This window comes from Crocuta crocuta, unplaced genomic scaffold (genome assembly GCF_008692635.1).
Source record: "Crocuta crocuta isolate KB4526 unplaced genomic scaffold, BGI_CrCroc_1.0 scaffold382, whole genome shotgun sequence".
Classification (NCBI taxonomy): Eukaryota; Metazoa; Chordata; class Mammalia; order Carnivora; family Hyaenidae; genus Crocuta; species Crocuta crocuta.
This window is the reverse complement of record NW_027531873.1, coordinates 1,085,073-1,103,337: the sequence shown is the minus strand read 5'-3', so window position 1 is coordinate 1,103,337 and position 18,265 is coordinate 1,085,073. Positions and strand designations below refer to the sequence as shown.

At 43.0% G+C, this 18,265-nt stretch overlaps 2 protein-coding genes and 1 pseudogene across 2 annotated transcripts in view; 1 reads left to right on the top strand and 2 right to left on the bottom strand.

Annotated features, from left to right (window-relative positions):
* Nucleotides 1-363, bottom strand: part of CUNH11orf91 (chromosome unknown C11orf91 homolog) — a 1,981-nt gene extending 1,618 nt beyond the window's left edge. Inside the window, 1 exon segment of the mRNA XM_077772827.1 lies at nt 2-363. Within this exon segment, the coding sequence (XP_077628953.1) occupies nt 2-150 (149 nt within the window). The 5' untranslated portion in view covers nt 151-363.
* A 5,241-nt stretch (nt 364-5,604) lies between these two features.
* Nucleotides 5,605-10,801, top strand: LOC144238957 (olfactory receptor 5P6-like; annotated as a pseudogene).
* Nucleotides 10,802-16,086: 5,285 nt separating this feature from the next.
* LOC144238956 (olfactory receptor 10T2-like) lies at nt 16,087-17,064 on the bottom strand. Its single transcript, XM_077772894.1, has one exon. It carries the CDS (start codon nt 17,062-17,064, stop codon nt 16,087-16,089), a length of 978 nt encoding a protein of 325 aa, XP_077629020.1.
* Between the last annotated feature and the right edge of the window lie 1,201 nt (nt 17,065-18,265).

The window sequence follows — 18,265 nt, the reverse complement described above, 5'->3', positions numbered from 1 at the left end:
CTTCACCGGCACAAATAGCTTCTTCCAGATGTTAAAATCGCTGAGCGGAGACGAGGAGACGCCGCGATCGTAGAGGGACGGGAAGTAGAGGGGCGGAGCAGGCCGCTGGCTCATGGTTGGGCTCTGGCCGCCGCGCCGCCCCTTCGGCATCTTTTGAATGGGAGGCTGCGTGGGAGGAACCCCGCGCCGGGAGACGCGCGCCCCAGCCCCGAGTCGCCGGGGTTCTGAGGTTCCACAGCCCACACCCCGACGGGGCGCAGCCCCACCCCTTCGTCCAGCCCCGCCCCCGAGCAGGCGGGGTTCTACGGTCCGGCTGACCACGCCCCAGAACGTGCCCCGCCCATTGAGGACAAGCCGCACCCCTGGAGCCGGAGAGGCGACGCCTGCCGGGGCGAAGACGAGTCCCGCCGGCGCTCCTTAATCCGCCGCCCCTCCGCCCTCGGTTTTCCGCTGCGCCCTGCGGTCGCCAGGCGCCAGCCGTTCCTCTGCCCCTTCCTGTCCCGCCCCTCGACTCTTCCCACCGCGCCTACGTTCCACAGGCCAGGATTTCCCGCTGTTGGTGGCGCTGGCTCCAGCTCTCATCTCACATCCCAGCAGAAATTCAGACAAAAACAGAAAGCAGGGAGCTGACCAGAACTTCAAGAGAATACATTTTCAGTCTTCTCCTTTCATAGAGAGAAAAATAATATTTCCTAGAAACCTGCCCGCTACCGCAGCAGACTTCCCTTACCACCCCTCGCTGCAGAGTACTTGAGGAAATGAGTTTTCATCTCTCCTAGGGCAGGCAGACGAAAGAGAAGAGGGTTGATTGGGAATGGCTGTTAGAGCCAACCCGTGTTTCTGCCAAACTTGCCAGTGTCGTAGGAGATTCTGGAAAAGGAGACTCTGGTATGGATTTGTAATAGATCTGAAGTAGAAGGTCTTCAATGAAATGCAGTTTAATTTAGTTCTTTTCCAGACACATTAACAGGCGCTAACAGGAAACAGTCTGCCCAAAGTGTTATACCCAGATCGCAGTATCCTCACTGACCAGAGACCACCAGGGAGACCGAGTCACGTATGCAAAGGCAAAGGGCTTTATTACGGGCTTAAGCTCGGGCTCCCAGACTTCACCAGCGCATGGATCCGTGCTGAGAGCCCCGAACAAGGGCAGAGTAGGGTTTTTATGGGGTTTGAGACGGGGGAGTTACAGAAGTTGTGACATGGGAACAGTGATCCAATCATAATTATTCAACATCATTGACAGCGGGTTTGACCATACACATTGTCTAGAGTATTCGTTACTTTTGGCGGGATCCAATTACAACGTTTAGAGTACCTTTAAATTCAACCAATCACAGAGCGAGCCTAGGGTCTTGTTCGGCGACTAACAGGTTAACTTTAACATTAGGTAACAGGGTCCTATCTATAGTTTCTATCTCCAGGCCTCTCCCTTAACAATGTGGAGGGTGGTCGCTGGCCTTTCTTTATTGGGTGTTGCAAGGGTGGTTTCTCCTGCCTTGGGCAATGTGTAACTGCCTGATAGTTTTGGGGAAGCCAAACTCAGGCCTTCTAGTTTAGAGGGGAAACTTAAAGCCTGTCATGGAGTCAGTTTGGTTTAGACGTTTAGACTTGTGGCCTTACAAAAGGAAATCCTGCTGAACATACCTCAAATAGCTCTTTCTTTGAGTGACCTGTACATACTGTCCAAGTGACTTGTCCAGCTCATTTATGTGAGTAACTTGCATTAGCCACAGACTGGGGGAAATAATTTCCTTCAAAGCCTCTCCCTAATGATTATTGGTGGGTGGGGGCCAGTTTAGGTTGGCCAGTCAAGATCGGAGTCAGTACCAGCTCCATTAGCAAACATGGCTACATACAGATGCTACATATAGGCATCTGTATGGTGTGTGTGTGTGTGTGTGTGTGTGTGTGTGTGTGTGTGTGTGTAGAGCAGAACAGTGGAGATAGATGTCCAGGCTGGATAACTTTGGGTAAGTTGCTTGACTTCTAAGACAGTTTTCTGTAAAACAGAAAAGAGAACCAGGCTGCCTCACTTGTTTCTGGAAGTCAGACAGAAGACAGAATGGTGTGTGTGAAGCACTAGTAAACTTAGAAACTCTGTCCAAATGTAGAGAGCAACTGTCCCCACTGAGGGACCTGTCTGAGGCTGAGGAGTGTTGCCTACCTATACTTAGTGTAAACTCCTTGAGGGCAAGAATCCAGCCTTATAATATTGAACATGTAATAGACTTAATAAATATTTGTGACCTTTTAAAACAGTGTTATGTGTTTGGGGAACTGAAGGGGACCAGAATATAGCACCCTAAACTATGCCACTTTGGCATAAGGATGATTATGAGCTGAAGGCAATTGAGGAACAGCAGACACAGGAGAAGCTCTGTCCTCTTCCTTCCTGCCTAAAAACAGCGTATAAATTTCCCTTTGTAAAGATAATGTAAAGTTCCCCTTGTGAAGGTATCCCCCGCCCCTTTCCTGTATCAGGAAGAAGAGATGATTCTCATCAGTGGAGATAGCACTGACTTGAGCATGCATCGTACTACAAATCTTACCACACAACCCTTATCTTACATAAATTTCCCCCATATATCTACCTTCCCACAATTTATGACTTCTAGAAACCCGATCCCTTTTTCCTTTGTCTTGTCCCTTGTCCACAATTTATCACCCTATGTTAAAATGGCCTATACGCTCTCAAGCCTAATGTTTTTCAGTTTTCACATCTTTTCTGTGAGGCCCCATGTGCCTGCATAATAAATCTTTTCTGTTCTGTCTTTTATCAGTTTAATTCACATGATCCAGCTACTGAACCTAAGAGAATGGTTTTCTTCCCCCTGCCTCTACAGAACCGCAGTAGTGGTGAGAACCGGAGTTTTAGACTCACACCTGGGACCAAACCCTGAATTTACTATATACTCAGCTGTGTGGAGGGACTTTTCTGAACCTCAGTTTTTAATTTATGTAATGGGAATAGTAATGGTACCTGATGAGGGAGCATAAGGCAGGCTGACCGGCCTCAAACACCGCCCTCCCCACCCCCGCCCCAGGTGGGAGATGTGTGATATCCCTTGGCACTCCTGGCTGCCCAAAACAAAGGAAAGGGGAAAAACAAATTGATAACTGATAGAGATCATAGTCCTGAAGGACCTAAGTCTCCATCCCTGAACTGAGCCCACCTACCCAGTGCAAGGCCCTGTGGGAAAGGACCTTGTCCGCAGGGAAAGGGCCTTCACTGGCCCAGCGAAGAGCAGGACAAAGACAGAGCTGGTCCCTCCTACAAACTCACCCATCAGGGCGGTTGCTCTTCCACTCTCAGGAGGAGGGGCAGGGGCATCACCCTTCAGACACGTGACCCAGGACGCCCAGGTGGCCCAGTCGGTTAATGTTCTTGGTTTCAGCTCAGGTCATGACATCACGGTTTGGTTCGTGAATTCAAGCCCCACATCAGGCTCTGTGCTGACAGTGTAGAGCTTACTTGGGATTCTCTCTCTGCCCCTCCCCTTCTCTCTCTCTCTCTCTCTCTCTCAAAATAAACAAACTTAAAAAAAAAAGACATGACACAGTGGGGTGAAGGTTCCTCCCAACACTCAGATTTAAACTCTCTAACCCAGGCTGCCGCACTGCAGTGGGAGATTATGATTTCCCATTGCCAAAGCCCTCCTCAGCCAGGTGCTGCCGCCTCATTTCCTCAGTCATCACCTGCTGGAGAGGGTAAGACAGCTCAGCGCCATAGCCCTGCATCTAGACACACCGCTGGCAATCACAGCCTACCCAGGCTCCCAGCCTCGTGAAGGGCACATCACAATTTGCCATGCCCACCTTGGCTCTAGGTGGCTTTTAGGGGCAATGTAGTGTTTGTGGCTTGGAATATCACAGGGTTGTCGTGGAGTAAATGTTTGCGTCCCCCCAGATTTATATGTTAGAATCCTAACCCCCAGTATGAGGCCATTAAGAGGTGGGGGCCTTTGGGAGGTGATTAGGGCATGAGGTGGAGTCCTCGTGAATGGGATTAGTGCCCTCAGAAAAGGGAGCTCAGAGAGCTCCTTTGCCCCTTCTACCATGTGAGGAACCCACAAGCTGATGGAAACCTGTGCACCAGGAAGGGGTTTTCACCAGACGCCAAGTATGCCAGAGACTTGCTCTTGTACTTTCCAGCCTCCAGATCTGTAGAAATACATGTGTGTTGTCTAAGCCCCTCAGTCTGTGGTACTTTGTTATAGTAGCCTGAATGCGTGTTTGAACCTGGGACTCTGTGACTTTGGGGGAAAATCACGTCAGCTCTCTGAACTTCAATCTCCTATAAAATGAAGATAATATCTACTTCACAGGGTTGATGTATTTGATGAAAATATGTGTAAGCAGTACTGGGGACACACAGTGGGTGCTCAATGAAGTGCAGCTGGGATGACTATACAGTCTTAGGTGGATTCCTTAGTTCATCATGAAGCCCTGGTGAATTGACCAGGAAAATGGAATGGGGAAAGGGTGGGGGGAGAATGTCACTTCTAGAAAACCAAACCCACTCCAGATAATTTTGCAAGCCCTGTACCCGGGAAACTGCTTCCTTGCTGTCCCGCTGAGGACAATGATAGTAAACACATGAAGAGAGGCTACTGTGTGCCACACACTTAGTCTGAACTCCAGTAATCTTCCTAACAACCCTGGTGGTGGGTGTTGTTATGCCAATTTTCCAGATGAGAAAACTGAGGCATGTGAGGTTAAGCAACTCGTCTGAGGCCCTGTGGCTAGTTAGCATCAGAGCTGGCATTCCTAACAAGGGGGGTGGGCTCCACCACCCCTCTGGCCTCCCCACAGGCCCCTCAGGCCTCAGGGCAGGTCCAGAGCCTGGCATCTGGCCTTCCGGCCTCTTCCTGGCAGGGAAGGGGGCTCTACTTGGAAGTTGTTTGTGCCCAGCTATTCTGGGAACAGCCTTTTCTTTATTACTCATCTGAATTAACCATTGTGTTGGTTTGGATCTGGGGGCCAGACATTCCCACTTCCCTTCACAACACCCACCATTTATAAAAGTTTCTAAAAAGTACAGTTCAGTCCTTATTCTCATTTTTCTCAGTAGGTGTGTTCCTCTGTATCTGCAGAGTAAGCAAATAGCTTAATAAATGGGAGCCTGAGGGGCAGTTTAGTGGAATGGAGTGAGCAGGGGCTTGGAAGGTCGACCAGCATCAGCCAGCTGTACAACCTTTGGGCAAAAATAATTGTGGCAAGCACTTCCTGACCGCTTACTATTACACGTTCTCATGTTATCTGGACAGCAACGCTTACAGGGCATACGTCTGTCAGAATTTTCTGTCTACAGCAACAGAAGTTGATACTGAGAATTTACACAGAGGGCTATGAGACAGCTCACAGATTTGAAAGCTTAAGAGTCAGGTGGAGGAAGTATCAAAACCAGGGTAACTTCAGGATCCAGCAGGAAGGAATCAATAGTCCGTTCAGGTCGGTCCCTGGGGTGGTAGCCAGCTGTTGGCTGGCTGGCTATTCTCAATGACTATTCCCTTATGCTTTTACCCTTGCCACCTTCCCCTTTCAGTGGCTGGAAAAATTAAATACTAGCTTTGCCAGTCCCTCTTTTAGGTAGGTGTGGCCATGAGACACAGTTCCAGCCAGAAGATATGCCCAGAGGAGAGCTGGGAGATTTCTGGGAAAGATTGTACTTTCGTGGTTAGAGTGATGAAAACATCTGAAGCTTTCCCTTCATCTCCTTCTCCTGCCTTGAACCTTGATGCAGTGCTGGAACCTCTGCAGTCACTTTGTGATCAGGAGGGAAAGACCAAGAATGTCACCAACATACCAGCCCAGACACTGTGGAGCAGCAGAACCAATGCTAGCAGCCAGTTACGGGGGGTGGGTTTATGCAAGAAAATCACTCTGTCTGATTAAGCTACTCTAAGTCGGGTTGTCTGTTACTTGCGGGCTTCCTGAGAGCCTCATGCCTTCAACCAAAACCTTTTTTTTTTTTCCAATCCTGTGGAACTCCACTCAAGACTTAAACTGCAGGGAAGAACATGCCCAACACTCTTGCTGGAGGAGGGTAGGCCACCTTCATTAACAGTCCCACCGATACTGCACTTAAAGGGGGGAAGGAATGCCCCAAAAGGTGAGTATGCTCCTGTTCCCAGAGGGGAAGAACAGAGGCCAAGAGGCTGAAAGTCAAATGTTCACTAAGACAGGTGCCATGGTTACAGTTGGTGATGACACAGAGGCTCAGGGTGGAGACGTAACGTGCTCAAAGCCTCCGAGCTAGTCAGTCTCAGAGGCATGGGAATGTATGTGCGTGTTCTTTTGACTGCTTCCCACAGCTCAGGTGGTTTAGTTAGCAACTGTCAGCTAACCCTTGCCACTAACAGATGTCTTGGTTAAGGATATTTGGCTGCAAAGAACAAACTTTCTCACTTATTCAAGCACCAAGAAAGGGCAGAAGGAGTTACGGTATGAATAGAGCTGACTGAATCCAAGGGCAGAAATGGGCAGGGAACTGTAATTTGTAAGCACTCGGATGGATTTGGGTATAGACGATAAATACGATTCGTGGTTACTGAGAAAAATTAAGTGAACCTGTACATATGTAGTGTTTGAAATAGTGCCTGGCACACAGTAAGCCCTCAAGTTGGGACCACTATACTCTAGGGTATAACATTTAGGGCCAGGACCCATTTTGTCTACACCAGTAGAGGTTATGAACTGAAACACTAAGTTCCAGTTCTGGCCATAACACCACGTCACAAAAACATATGAGAATGTAAACAACACTGTTTATATTCTAGTAAGGCCGCCATCTTATCAGCATCAAAGTTTTTTTTTTTTTAGCCAGAAGCTCATTTATTATATTACACTCCCAATAATTATCAAATGAAAGTGCACCAAGACTGAGATAAAAAGAAAAAATAAAGAGATCATTTGAGAACTGACAGAATCCTTAAAGATTAGCTGTGTCTGTGTGAAGGGGACTGCTCAATATTCACTGGAGAATGTAATAATGACCCTGGTGCTTTTNAGGCAGATGTCACCCAGCAGTCAGCTAACAAGTGACCTGACCTGAATTAACCTAAATTTCTGCAGTCTATTTGTGCATATAAATGGACATACCTCAAGGTGCCAGGATTCATCATTTATCCACTCATAAGACCAGAAACTCACATGTTCTTTTTATGCTATCCAAACTTGGAACTCAGCCATAATGCTAATAAATTCACTAGCTTTGTGATGCTTTAGGGACTTACTGTTGTAAATATATCGTGGAAAGACTTCCTTTGTTTATTGTTCTGAATGCTCTAGCTTATAGACAAGCAGACACTTTGAACAAAGGTTAGACTATAAAACCAGAAAGCATGGAAATGAGGTTCAACCTGGCCACTTGCTGGGCAGACCTGGGTAAACTTCTTAACTTTTCAGGCTGGAACTTTATTGAGGTGTACATTATGTCAAAAATAAAATTATTTCATTCTATAATTCTCCAGTGAGAAAGCACTGCTACATCAGGAAATGATTTGTTTGAATAAATCAGTCTACTTGGTAAAACAATATTTTAATGGTGAATACTAAACATACATAACAAATTTACAATAGGTAACTTTATTTATAACCTTAACTTGAAATTTCCTTCTATTTATTTGTGCTGTGAAGAAAACTATATGTCGCTTTAAAAAATGGTCTTGTCGAATGGATCAAGAAGATGTGGTTTATCTATACCATGGAATATGGTATAGATACATGGCAATGAGAAAAAATGAAATCTGGCCATGTGTAGCAACATGGATGGACCTTGAGGGTGTTATGCTGAGCGAAATAAGTCAGGCAGAAAAAGACAAATACCATATGATTGCACATATAGGAGGATTAGGAGGAACTTAACGGAGGACCAAGGGGGAGAAGAAGGGGGGAAATAGTGGGAGAGAGGGAGAGAGGCAAACCATGAAAGACTCTTGAATACTGAGAACAAACTNGGCTCAGGTCATGTTCTCACATTACATGAGTTTGAGTGCCAAATTGAGCTCTGCGCTGACATCATGGAACCTGCTTGGGATTCTCTCTCTCCCTCTCTCTCCGCCCCCTCCCACTCTCTCCCTCAGAATAAATAAATAAATAAGCTTTATAAATAAATAAATAGGCCTATATTTACATATTATTATCCTCTCTGTTATGCTTACCATTCCTCTTGTTCTTTTCATAAGTCTTATGTTTTTTAATCTTTAGCTTTAAAGCTACTTTAAATATATTTTATGAATATATAATATAAAGAGAAAAGAATATACACTGTGTGAAGTTTCCCTAGTGTTTCTGCTGAAAACGATTCTTAAAATATAGAATATTTATATACCTAAATATATAAGCTTTTTACTTTAAAACCATATATAAAGTACATACATTTTTTACTGTATAAGAAGTCCAACCTTAGCTTGAATATTAACTTTTTTTATTGAATTTTTAAAAATGTTTATTTATTTGAGAGAAAGGGTGAGAGAGTGTGAGCATGAGCGGAGGCAGAGAGAGGGAGAGGGGAGAGAATCTCAAGCAGGCTCTGAGATGTCAGCACAGAGCCTGATACTGGGCTCAAACCCATGAACTGTGAAAACATAACCTGAGCTGAAATCAAGAGTTGGACACTTAGCTTACTGAGCCACCCAGGCACCCTGAATATTCACTTGTTTATAATAACCTCTTGGTGTCTTAACAAAATTGAAACCATCAAATTTGCGACTTCTGTAATGTTTTCATCAGAGCTTCAGTTTGGGAGCAGCTCCGTGGCCTCCTGGATTCCCTGGTGGATGGGAACCACACTTCAGTGACAGGGTTCATTTTCTTGGGCCTAACTGATGACCCTGTCTTCCAAGCCATCCTCTTCATAACCATCTGTTGGAAACCATTCTGGGCCCACTAGTCGACAAAACTCCTGGTGAGGTTAAAGCAAGTTTGCACGGTCTCTTGCCAATCAGATGACAACCGATATCCACCCTGATTCAATTATTTCTGCTTGAGCACTGACCCCTAGGGTACCTTGTTGATCAATATCGGGAGTGCCTTGTCCCCTTATTCCGGCCCTGGTATGATGATTGCACCTTGTGAAGGAACTTATTGTGGGAACTTCTTCTTTTGATTATGGGAACAGACATCGTGTCTCCAGGAGGTCCTGTTTCCCTCCATATTTTCCCTTGAGCTATGAACAGGCTAATGACCCTTACTCATAAAAGATTGACCTTTACATGTACAATTCTGTTTCTACCGTTGCTTTAGTCCAAGATGTTCATACAGCTCAACATGTAAATCAGCTAACCAAAAATGTCTCTCATGCCCTAGCTATTCAAGAAATCATAAAACTAGACACAAAGGTAAATGCACTCGAAGAGGCTATTCTGTGTATTGGAAATGAGCTAAACCCTTTAAAGGAATGCTTGGCTCTCTGGTGCCATAAAGAATATAACTGGAAAATCAAGTCTTGCCCAGAGACAAAGAGCCTAACTTAGAGAGAAGGAACAGATAAGGGCAGAAGATAAGTTACTACATACACCTTTGCTAACTGATGGTGTATAGCAACCCCTTCCCTAAGGCCTACATTCCACAAACACCTTCCCTTATCCTGACAACTGTGATGAGGATGGATAAAAGTATCTACAAACCTATAACTTAATCTTAGTGTTACTAAAATGTGAACACCCTGTCATTTTCTTAGTTACTCAACCTTACTATAATTGGTGCAGTTCTGCAAGAATACTTCTGTAAAACCTGTTTCTGTACATTTTCAAAAAACATCTTATCACAAAGAGCTATCCATTGTAAAAATTCCATTTTCTGATGTCATGTTAACATTTGACCTATAAATAAAGACACCAAAACCGACAGGACAGAGATGCCTGTCTGGTGATCAGAAAGGATCTTAGGGCTCTCTCACTCTTTCCCTTGCCGACACCATCCATCCTTCAGTGACCACTGGACCTGCCGGAGCTGGCCTCCAACATCCATCCTTTGCATCTACCTGGTGACCATATCTGGCAACCTCAGTACAATCATTCTTATCAGAAACTATGTGGCTTTTTCTGAGCCGGTTGGCCTTGGATGACATAGGCTCTTCCTCTTCTGTCACATCTGACATGCTTGTAAACTTCCTGGTGGAGAGATATACAATCTGCTATCTTGGATGTGCTGTCCAGGTGAGTTCAGCTGTTTCCTTTGGGTCAAGTCTGTGCTTCCTTCTGGCTGCCATGACATATGATTGTTTCATGGCCATCTGCGACCCACTGCTTTATTCAACCAAAATGTCCATGCAAATTTGTGTTCACTTACTCACAGTGGCTTGTGTAGGTAGTTTTCTCAATGCTTCTCTCCTACCATTTGCTTCTCTTTTTCACTCTTTTGTGGACCAAATGAAGTCAATCACTTTTTCTGTGATTTTGCTCCTTTAGTTAAACTCTCCTGTTCTCCTATCAGTGTCCCCACAGTTGTCCCCTCACTGACGGCTGGCTCCATCACTGTGGTCACGGTATGTGTCATAGCCGTCTCCTACATCTGTATCCTCATCACCATCCTCAAGATGCACTCCACCAAGGGATGCCACAAGGCCTTCTCCACATGTACCTCCCACCTCACAGAGGTCACTCTGTGATATGGGACCATCATACTCATTTAAGTGATGCCCAAGTCCAGCTACTCAATGGACCAGAACAAGGTGGTGTCTGTGTTCTACATGGCGGTGATCCCCATGTTGAACCCCCTCATCTCCAGCCTCAGGAACAGTGAGATGAAGGGGGCTCTGAAGACAGAGCTTGGCAAAAAAATATTTTCTCAGTGAAGTCTGTTATTTTATGATAAAAGAATATGCCATGAATATAATAATAAAAAGGATATAAATTATCTGTGGTCTAAATATATCAGTCCATATGTCAGTACGGGGCTTTTTAGTAAAGTAGGGGGTGGATTTTTCTGATATCAACTGGTGAATCAGAGGCTTATAGTAAATTACCTTTAACAAAATTAATTTAAATTTAAGTTAAAAAAACACAAATTGGTTCACATGAAAACATAATCACCTTAAAATCCTTCATAATGTTTATTCGTATTTTTTTCAAAAGTGGTGATTCTCTGCATCAGTTAAGGTTATTGTACCTCGGAACTTTTAAGACCATGTCCATTTCAATCACAGCTTATCCCAAAATGAGCATGATAATTACTAGAACTGAGTACATTCTGAGGGGAAATGATGAAGTGGAACCAGACAGTAAAACTACTGGAAACATTTTTGCAGTAAGGTTATCTGCTGGGGATGGGCACTGTGGACCCATAGTGCTGTTCCTCCCTGGCTCCAGGCTAGCTGCAGAGGACTTCATAAAAGAACAGGAGGAGATGCCCCTGCCTAACCTGTGAATGCCTCTGCAAGGACAAACAGGTGACTTCTCTGTGGGAGTGAGCGTGATTCCTGAACTCCTCATAGACTGAGTAAACAAACAGCTCTTAGAGTGACTTGTTTATGGAGAGATACACATCCTGTGAAGGAAGCTGGAAGGGACTGGGTTGTGTTTCCCCCCATGAAGCTTATGTTCCCTTTATGTGCAGATCACTACCATGCTTATTTCTCATTCCTAGTCTTCTCTTTAATTCTTTAGACAAAAACATATTTGTCTAATGAAAGTCAAGCACAAACTATCTCAAACTGAGGTATTATTTCCTACCCCAAATTGCTCCCTCCAATATTCTACAACCCAGCAACAGGCATCTCATTTAATCAGTTTATGGATTCCAAACCCCAAAAACAAATTGATTTCTTCCCCCCTTCACATTCCTACATCCAATCACAAAGTGTTATACATTCAGAATCCAATATTTACTTCCTGCTTTTTCTCATTTTTGTTGTCAACCATTCTATTTCAAACTACTGTCTCATACATTTGTTGTACAGTAGGACCCCTGTGATAGCTAACTTTACTAGGCTATGGTGATTGGCTGTTTGGTCAAACACCAGTCTAGGTGTGGCTGTGAATGTATTTTTAGATGTGAGTAACATTTAATCAGTAGACTTTGAGTAAAGTACATTACCCTCCATAGGGGAATTCAATTAGTTGTTCAATTAGCATTGTTCAATTAGTTGAAAGCATGAAGAGAAAAAACTGAGGTCCTTTGAAAAAGAGGGATTAATGCCTTTGAACTCAAGACTGCATCAACTCTTATGGAATTTCCAGTTTGCTGGACTGCCTTGTGGATTTTGAAATTGTCAATTGTAACAATTGTGTGAACCACTTCCTTAAAATCTTTCTCTCTCTGGCACAAAAACAGTCACTCTGATCAAGAACAGAATACAGAACCCAGAAATGGACCCACAAACATATGGCCAACTAATCTTTGACAAAGCAGGAAAGAATATCCAATGGATAAAGACAGTCTCTTCAGCAAATGGTGCTGGGAAAACTGGACAGTGGCATGCAGAAAAATGAAACCGGACCACTTTCTTACACCACCATACACAAAAATAAACTCAAAATAGATGAAAGACCTAAATGTAAAACAGGAAGCCATCAAAATCCTAGAGGAGAAAGCAAACAAAAACCTCTTTGACCTTGGCTGCAGCAACTTCTTACTCAATACATCTCCAGAGACAAGGGAAACAAAAGCAAAAATGAACTATTGGGACCTCATCAAAATAAAAAGCTCCTGCACAGTGAAGGAAACAAACAGCAAAATTACAAGGCAACCGACGTAATGGGGCTAATGACATATCAGATAAAGGGTTAGTATCTAAAATCCATAAAGCATTTATCAAACTCAACACCCAAAAAACAAACACCTTGGTAACACATACTTATGCTATAGATACCAACTTGAATGTTGTTTCCTATCCTCTGAAAAGCCTTGTTGAGGCTCTAGAACTAATTAAGTATACCTGTAGAACTCTGCATATTTTCTTCAGAATATTCAGTGCACGTACAGTTACAGATTTAATAATTGTTTTCTCCACAATGTTGGAAGCTTTCCATAGATACTACCATGTCTTCGCTCTTTCCTCATGCATCTAATTTACACACAGCAAGCCTAAGTGCATAGTTGAAATGAGTGAATGAAAAAGTACTAAGTGAATGGAGGACTGAATGAGCTTTTGCTCTGGTGTGAACCGCTGACTCTGCTGCCTTACAGTCCTGGCCACTGAGCTGCTGAATGCTTCATGTGTGCTCAAGTAACTGAACTTGAACGTCTGGGTTAGATCCTCCTACAATTGTGACAGGCTTTTATAGAAACTCATGCTCACCACAGTTATGTCACTGCCTCCACATTGTTTAACAGAGTGGCAACTAGAACCTCAGCCGAGTTTAGTAAAAGCTTTGTAATCACCCTCCTCCACTGAATGATGTCTCCCTCATGTATTTGCCTGGCTACAGAGTTAGAAGATCTAGAAATCAAATGTTAGTGAGAGCAGTAGTACCAATGACGTTAGTGTTTGCAACAGGAGCTGACACTATGAGATTGTTTACTGCATTCCAGGTCTGTTCTCAGTGATTTACATGTATTGACCCAATTAATCCTCAGAATAATCTTATGAATTTTTGTTTTCCAATCTGGTTTTTTACAGAGGATATAACTGAGGTGCATAAAGGTTAAGCAAAAGCTCAAGGTCACAAATATCCTCTTAATATCTTGCCTTCTTTTAAGGCATATAGTCTCTGGAGGGCTGGAGTGAGGGACTTTTCGAAACATCTTCACCGCTAGAGGATTTCATCTGTCCCAGGCACATTTCTTTCTAGCCAACTCTTTCTGTTTGGAGTTCAGGGTAGACATTTCTGTGTTAGATATGTCAGGGTAGCTTGTATTAGACCAACTTTCCGGCACAAAATAAGTAAGAAAGTGGATAAATATCTTTAAATGTTTGAAAGCATAGACTTCTGGTTCCATTAAAGATGAAGTAGCTCCATTCCTCTCAGGTCCTCTCTCTTGTCGGCAAAAAACAAAAACAAACAAAAACCCAAAAACAACAACAAAAAACCCCCACAAAAAACCCTTATAGATGAAAAAAATAGCAGAGAAACTAACAAACAGCAGTGAGTCCCTGGGTTCTTCTATCCTGGGCAGGGTGCTATGGAAGCCTCCAATCCAGAACCACCAAGAGACCCAGACAAAAAGAACGCTAAGCAAACCCAGGTTCTCCTAGCCTAAGTGGAAAAGAGTGGCCTTAACAGAACAGAAAACCTTTAGGCAATACCTGCCTTACTCCAGACAAATACCTGTGTAAAAATCATACCTGCCACCCACCTCCAGGTTTCAGTGGGGTAAAGCAGGTCGCTGATGTTCACCCCATCCACCCTCTGATTCCCCAACCAGAGTAATGTCAGTAGAGTCCAGTGGGGAAATGAGCCACCACTGTCACCTGGCAGCATGAGACTTAATGAGGGAGTGTGAGGTGGGGCTAATGGTATCTGCTCCTCCTACCTCCAACCCTACTTGGGAGGGCACCAGAGGGGGGCTGAATTTTCACCCACACCCTACAACAATAAGGCTGGGCGAACCAGCTCTCTGCTTCCCCCTTAGTAGCAGTGGAGTCAGCTGAGCTTGCTTGGAGGCAAGGAGGCATGAGCCGGTGTCACACTATCACTGAGAAAGAGCCATCAAGGCTGAACTTACATCTCAGCTATCTGCAGAGAGGCAGCGTGAGTCGGCACTCCATTTTGCTAGAGTTGTGTCAGTAGTGCTCAGTAGCAAGCTGAACACACACACACAGTGCTTGCAGCTACACCTCAACAAGGCTGAAAAGGTATTTCATATGCCTACCCCATAGAACACCTAGCTCAGCCTACCTTACACGTGCTCAGAACACTAACATTAGGCTACAGTTGGGAAGAAGCATCTGATACAATCCTATTTTATAATAAAGTATTGAGTATCTCATGTAATTTATTGAACACTGTGCTGAAAGTGAAAAACAGAATGGTTGTACAAGTACAGAATGGTTGTGAGTGTATCAGTTGTGTGCTCTCCTGTTGTAACTCCATGCCACCGCCCAGCATCACAAGTGCCAGGGAAAAGGTCAAAATTCAAAATTGAAGTATGGCTTCTACTGAATGCAAGTTGCTTTCACATCGATGTAAAGTCAAAAAAAAATCACAAGTCAAAACTGTTTTAAGTTAGGGACCATCTGTACTAAAAGCGAACAATCGGCAAACGTATTTACAACTGGAAAAATATAGCCTTCAGAAATGAAAGACTAATAATGAAGGAAAGCTATGAGAATGTGCTCTTAAATCACTACCTTTAAGTGATTGCTGAAGTAAGTTCTCTAAACAGAAAATAAATGATAAAAAAAAAGACCTGGGACCTTAGTATTTACAAAATAACATATAACAGAATGAAAATTAAAAGGCAAATACCAAAACATGTGAGATTCAGCTAAAGCAGCACTAAGAGGAAAATTCACAGCACTAAATGCTCACAACACTACAAAGGGAAGGTCCTACAATACATAAAATAATTTTGAAAGAGAAGAATAAAGTGGAGGTAATCACCTGTGTGGTACTAATGGAAAAACAGATGCATAAACCCACTGAGGCTGATTAGAGAACTCAGAGAAAGACCTACACAGGTGTGCCCACCTGATTTTTTAAAAAGGTACAAAGGAATCCAATGAAAGAAGGAAGGGCTTTCAACAAATGGTGCTGGAGGAATGAGACATCCATGGAGGGCAGAAGCACCTCAACATAAACCTCACATTTTATAGAAGTATTAACTCACAACAGAAAAAGGACCTAGATGTAAAATGTATAACTATAAACCTTTGGAATAGAAGAAAATATTCAAGATGTAGAACTAGTTAAAAAGTTCTTAGAAATGACACCAAAACTATAATCCACTAACAGATTGATTCAGCTCCTCTTGTGAAAATACTGTGTTACAAAACATGTTTTGATTCACTGATGCATGCTTATATGTATATATGCATACACACATATTTACACATATTTTAAAACTGTATACTGTTTGTACTAGAAGAAAATGGTGATGCCAGGATATATCAGGTAATTAGTTAATACTTTAAGTGCTTTGTACACAAAATGATGATTTGATTGGAAATGCTCCTCTTTTTCCACTTTTATCAGCAGTCTATACATTTTTAATATCTGTTGTTCTTTTATTCCCCATCTGAGGGATGAACATATTTGTCTTGCCTAGTACCTTCCTTAGAGCTGTCTGCATGTCTTTGTTTCTGAGACTGTAAACGATGGGGTTAAGCAGAGGTGTCAGCACTGTGTATGTGACCGCCATCAGCATGTCTTCCCGGAATGACTCTCTGTCCTTGGGCCTCAAGTAGACAAAGCCAGCAAATCCATAGTGTATGCACACCACAGTGAGGTGGGAGGAGCAAGTGGAGAAGGCCTTATACTTCCCCTTGGCAGAGGGCATCTTCACAACTATGGACACAATGAAGACATAGGACATCATAATGAAAACAAAGCTGCCCACCAACACGAAGGCAGAGAGCACAAAAACAGCCATTTCATGATGAGAGGTGTAATCACAGGCAAGGCAGACCACAGGTGAGATGTCACAGAAGAAGTGTTCGATGATGTTGGAGTCACAGAAAGACAAGTTGAATACAATGAGGACGATGCACAGAGAAACCAGGAACCCAACCATCCAGGAGGCCAGCATGAACTGAAAGCAGATCCTATGGGTCATTAAGATCTTATAGTGCAGTGGGCTGTGAATGGCAGTGTAACGGTCATAAGACATGGCAGCCATGATGAAGCAGTTATTGGCTGCTAAGCCAAAGAAGAAAAACATCTGTGTGGCACACTCAGAAAGAGAGATGGTCTTGCTGTCTGATAGCAAGTCCACTAACATGCGGGGGATGATTGCCATAGTGGTACAAGTTTCTGAAAAGGACAGGCCACAGAGGAAAAAATACATGGGGGTGTGAAGGTTGTGACTGACCTTGATAGCCACCATTATGCACACATTTGCGGCTAGGATGGCCACGTGGGAGAAGAAAATTATCACAAAGAGGAGATCCTGCAGGTCTGGGAAACTGGAAAACCCCCACAGAAGGAAGGTGCTCACCGTGGTATGATTGCCCATCATCCTGATGCACGCAGCAACTTTCTTCCAAAGATGCAGAGCTTCTTGAAGTTAGGACTCTGAGATGGTTATAAAAATCTGCCACTGCATAGGTCTCACCTAGACTTTAATCAGGGGAACAGGGGCAAGTTTCAGGCAACTCTTCATGGGAGAGCCTGAGAAAGGGATGATAAATACACTGGATTGAAGGCAAGTTAGGACTCAGAGTGATCAGAATGATTCTAGTAGGAGAATCTGTATGAATGACTTAGGGTGGGCCCAAATATCTTCTTGGATCCTAGTCACAAAAACACTCTTATCTCTCTCTTTTCTAAGGAGGATCTGAATGTAATCGGGAAAATAAGAATAAAATTGCTTTGTTCTCACCCACTGGATCTTGTGATGCCCCATTTTCAAATACCTTTTCAGATCTACTGGTAACCTGGTAGTTTGGTGTACTTAATAAACTATTGATTCAATGAGCAATATAATCCAAAATTTTAAATTGNGGAAACTAATTTGAGAATAAACTATTAAAAAAAAAAATGAATGTCATTTAAAAAATTTAGGGAGGTTAATGCAATACTTTTTCATCAATGTATCACCATGAATCAGTTCCAAAGGTGATAACTGTAGCAATGACCAGCTCATAGAAATGAAGAAGCATGTTGTAACTTTTGCTAGNAAAAATAAATGATTGGGACCTCATCAAGATTAAAAGCTTCTGCACAGCCAAGGAAACAACCCAGAAAATTAATAGGCAACCAACGGAATGGGAAAAGATAGTTGCAAATGACAGTATTATTTACTCTTAATACATATCAACAATTTTTAAGTTCTTAAGACCTTCTCACTGAAGTTTTTTTTCCATTGTGTAAATACAATATAATAGACTAGTTTGAAGTCAATGCAATTTTAAAAATACTGTCTCATTCTGGAATGGCATATTCTGGTCATAACATTCTAGTCAACTTTTGAGTTTTTAGCAAAACATCCAGGACATTTTCTAGTAGGTATACTTGTTATGTGGTTTGCTTAAAGTGCAGATATGAATAGAAACAGTTCAAATTTCTCAGATCAATTTGGGAAATCATATTTCTATTTAGATTTTTTATTAAACATCTGATCTTCTAACATGTGAGAACAGAAAAGTGATAGGAAGACACTTGATAGAATTTTAATTAAATTTTTTTATAATTATGCTTATTTATTTTGAGAGAGACAG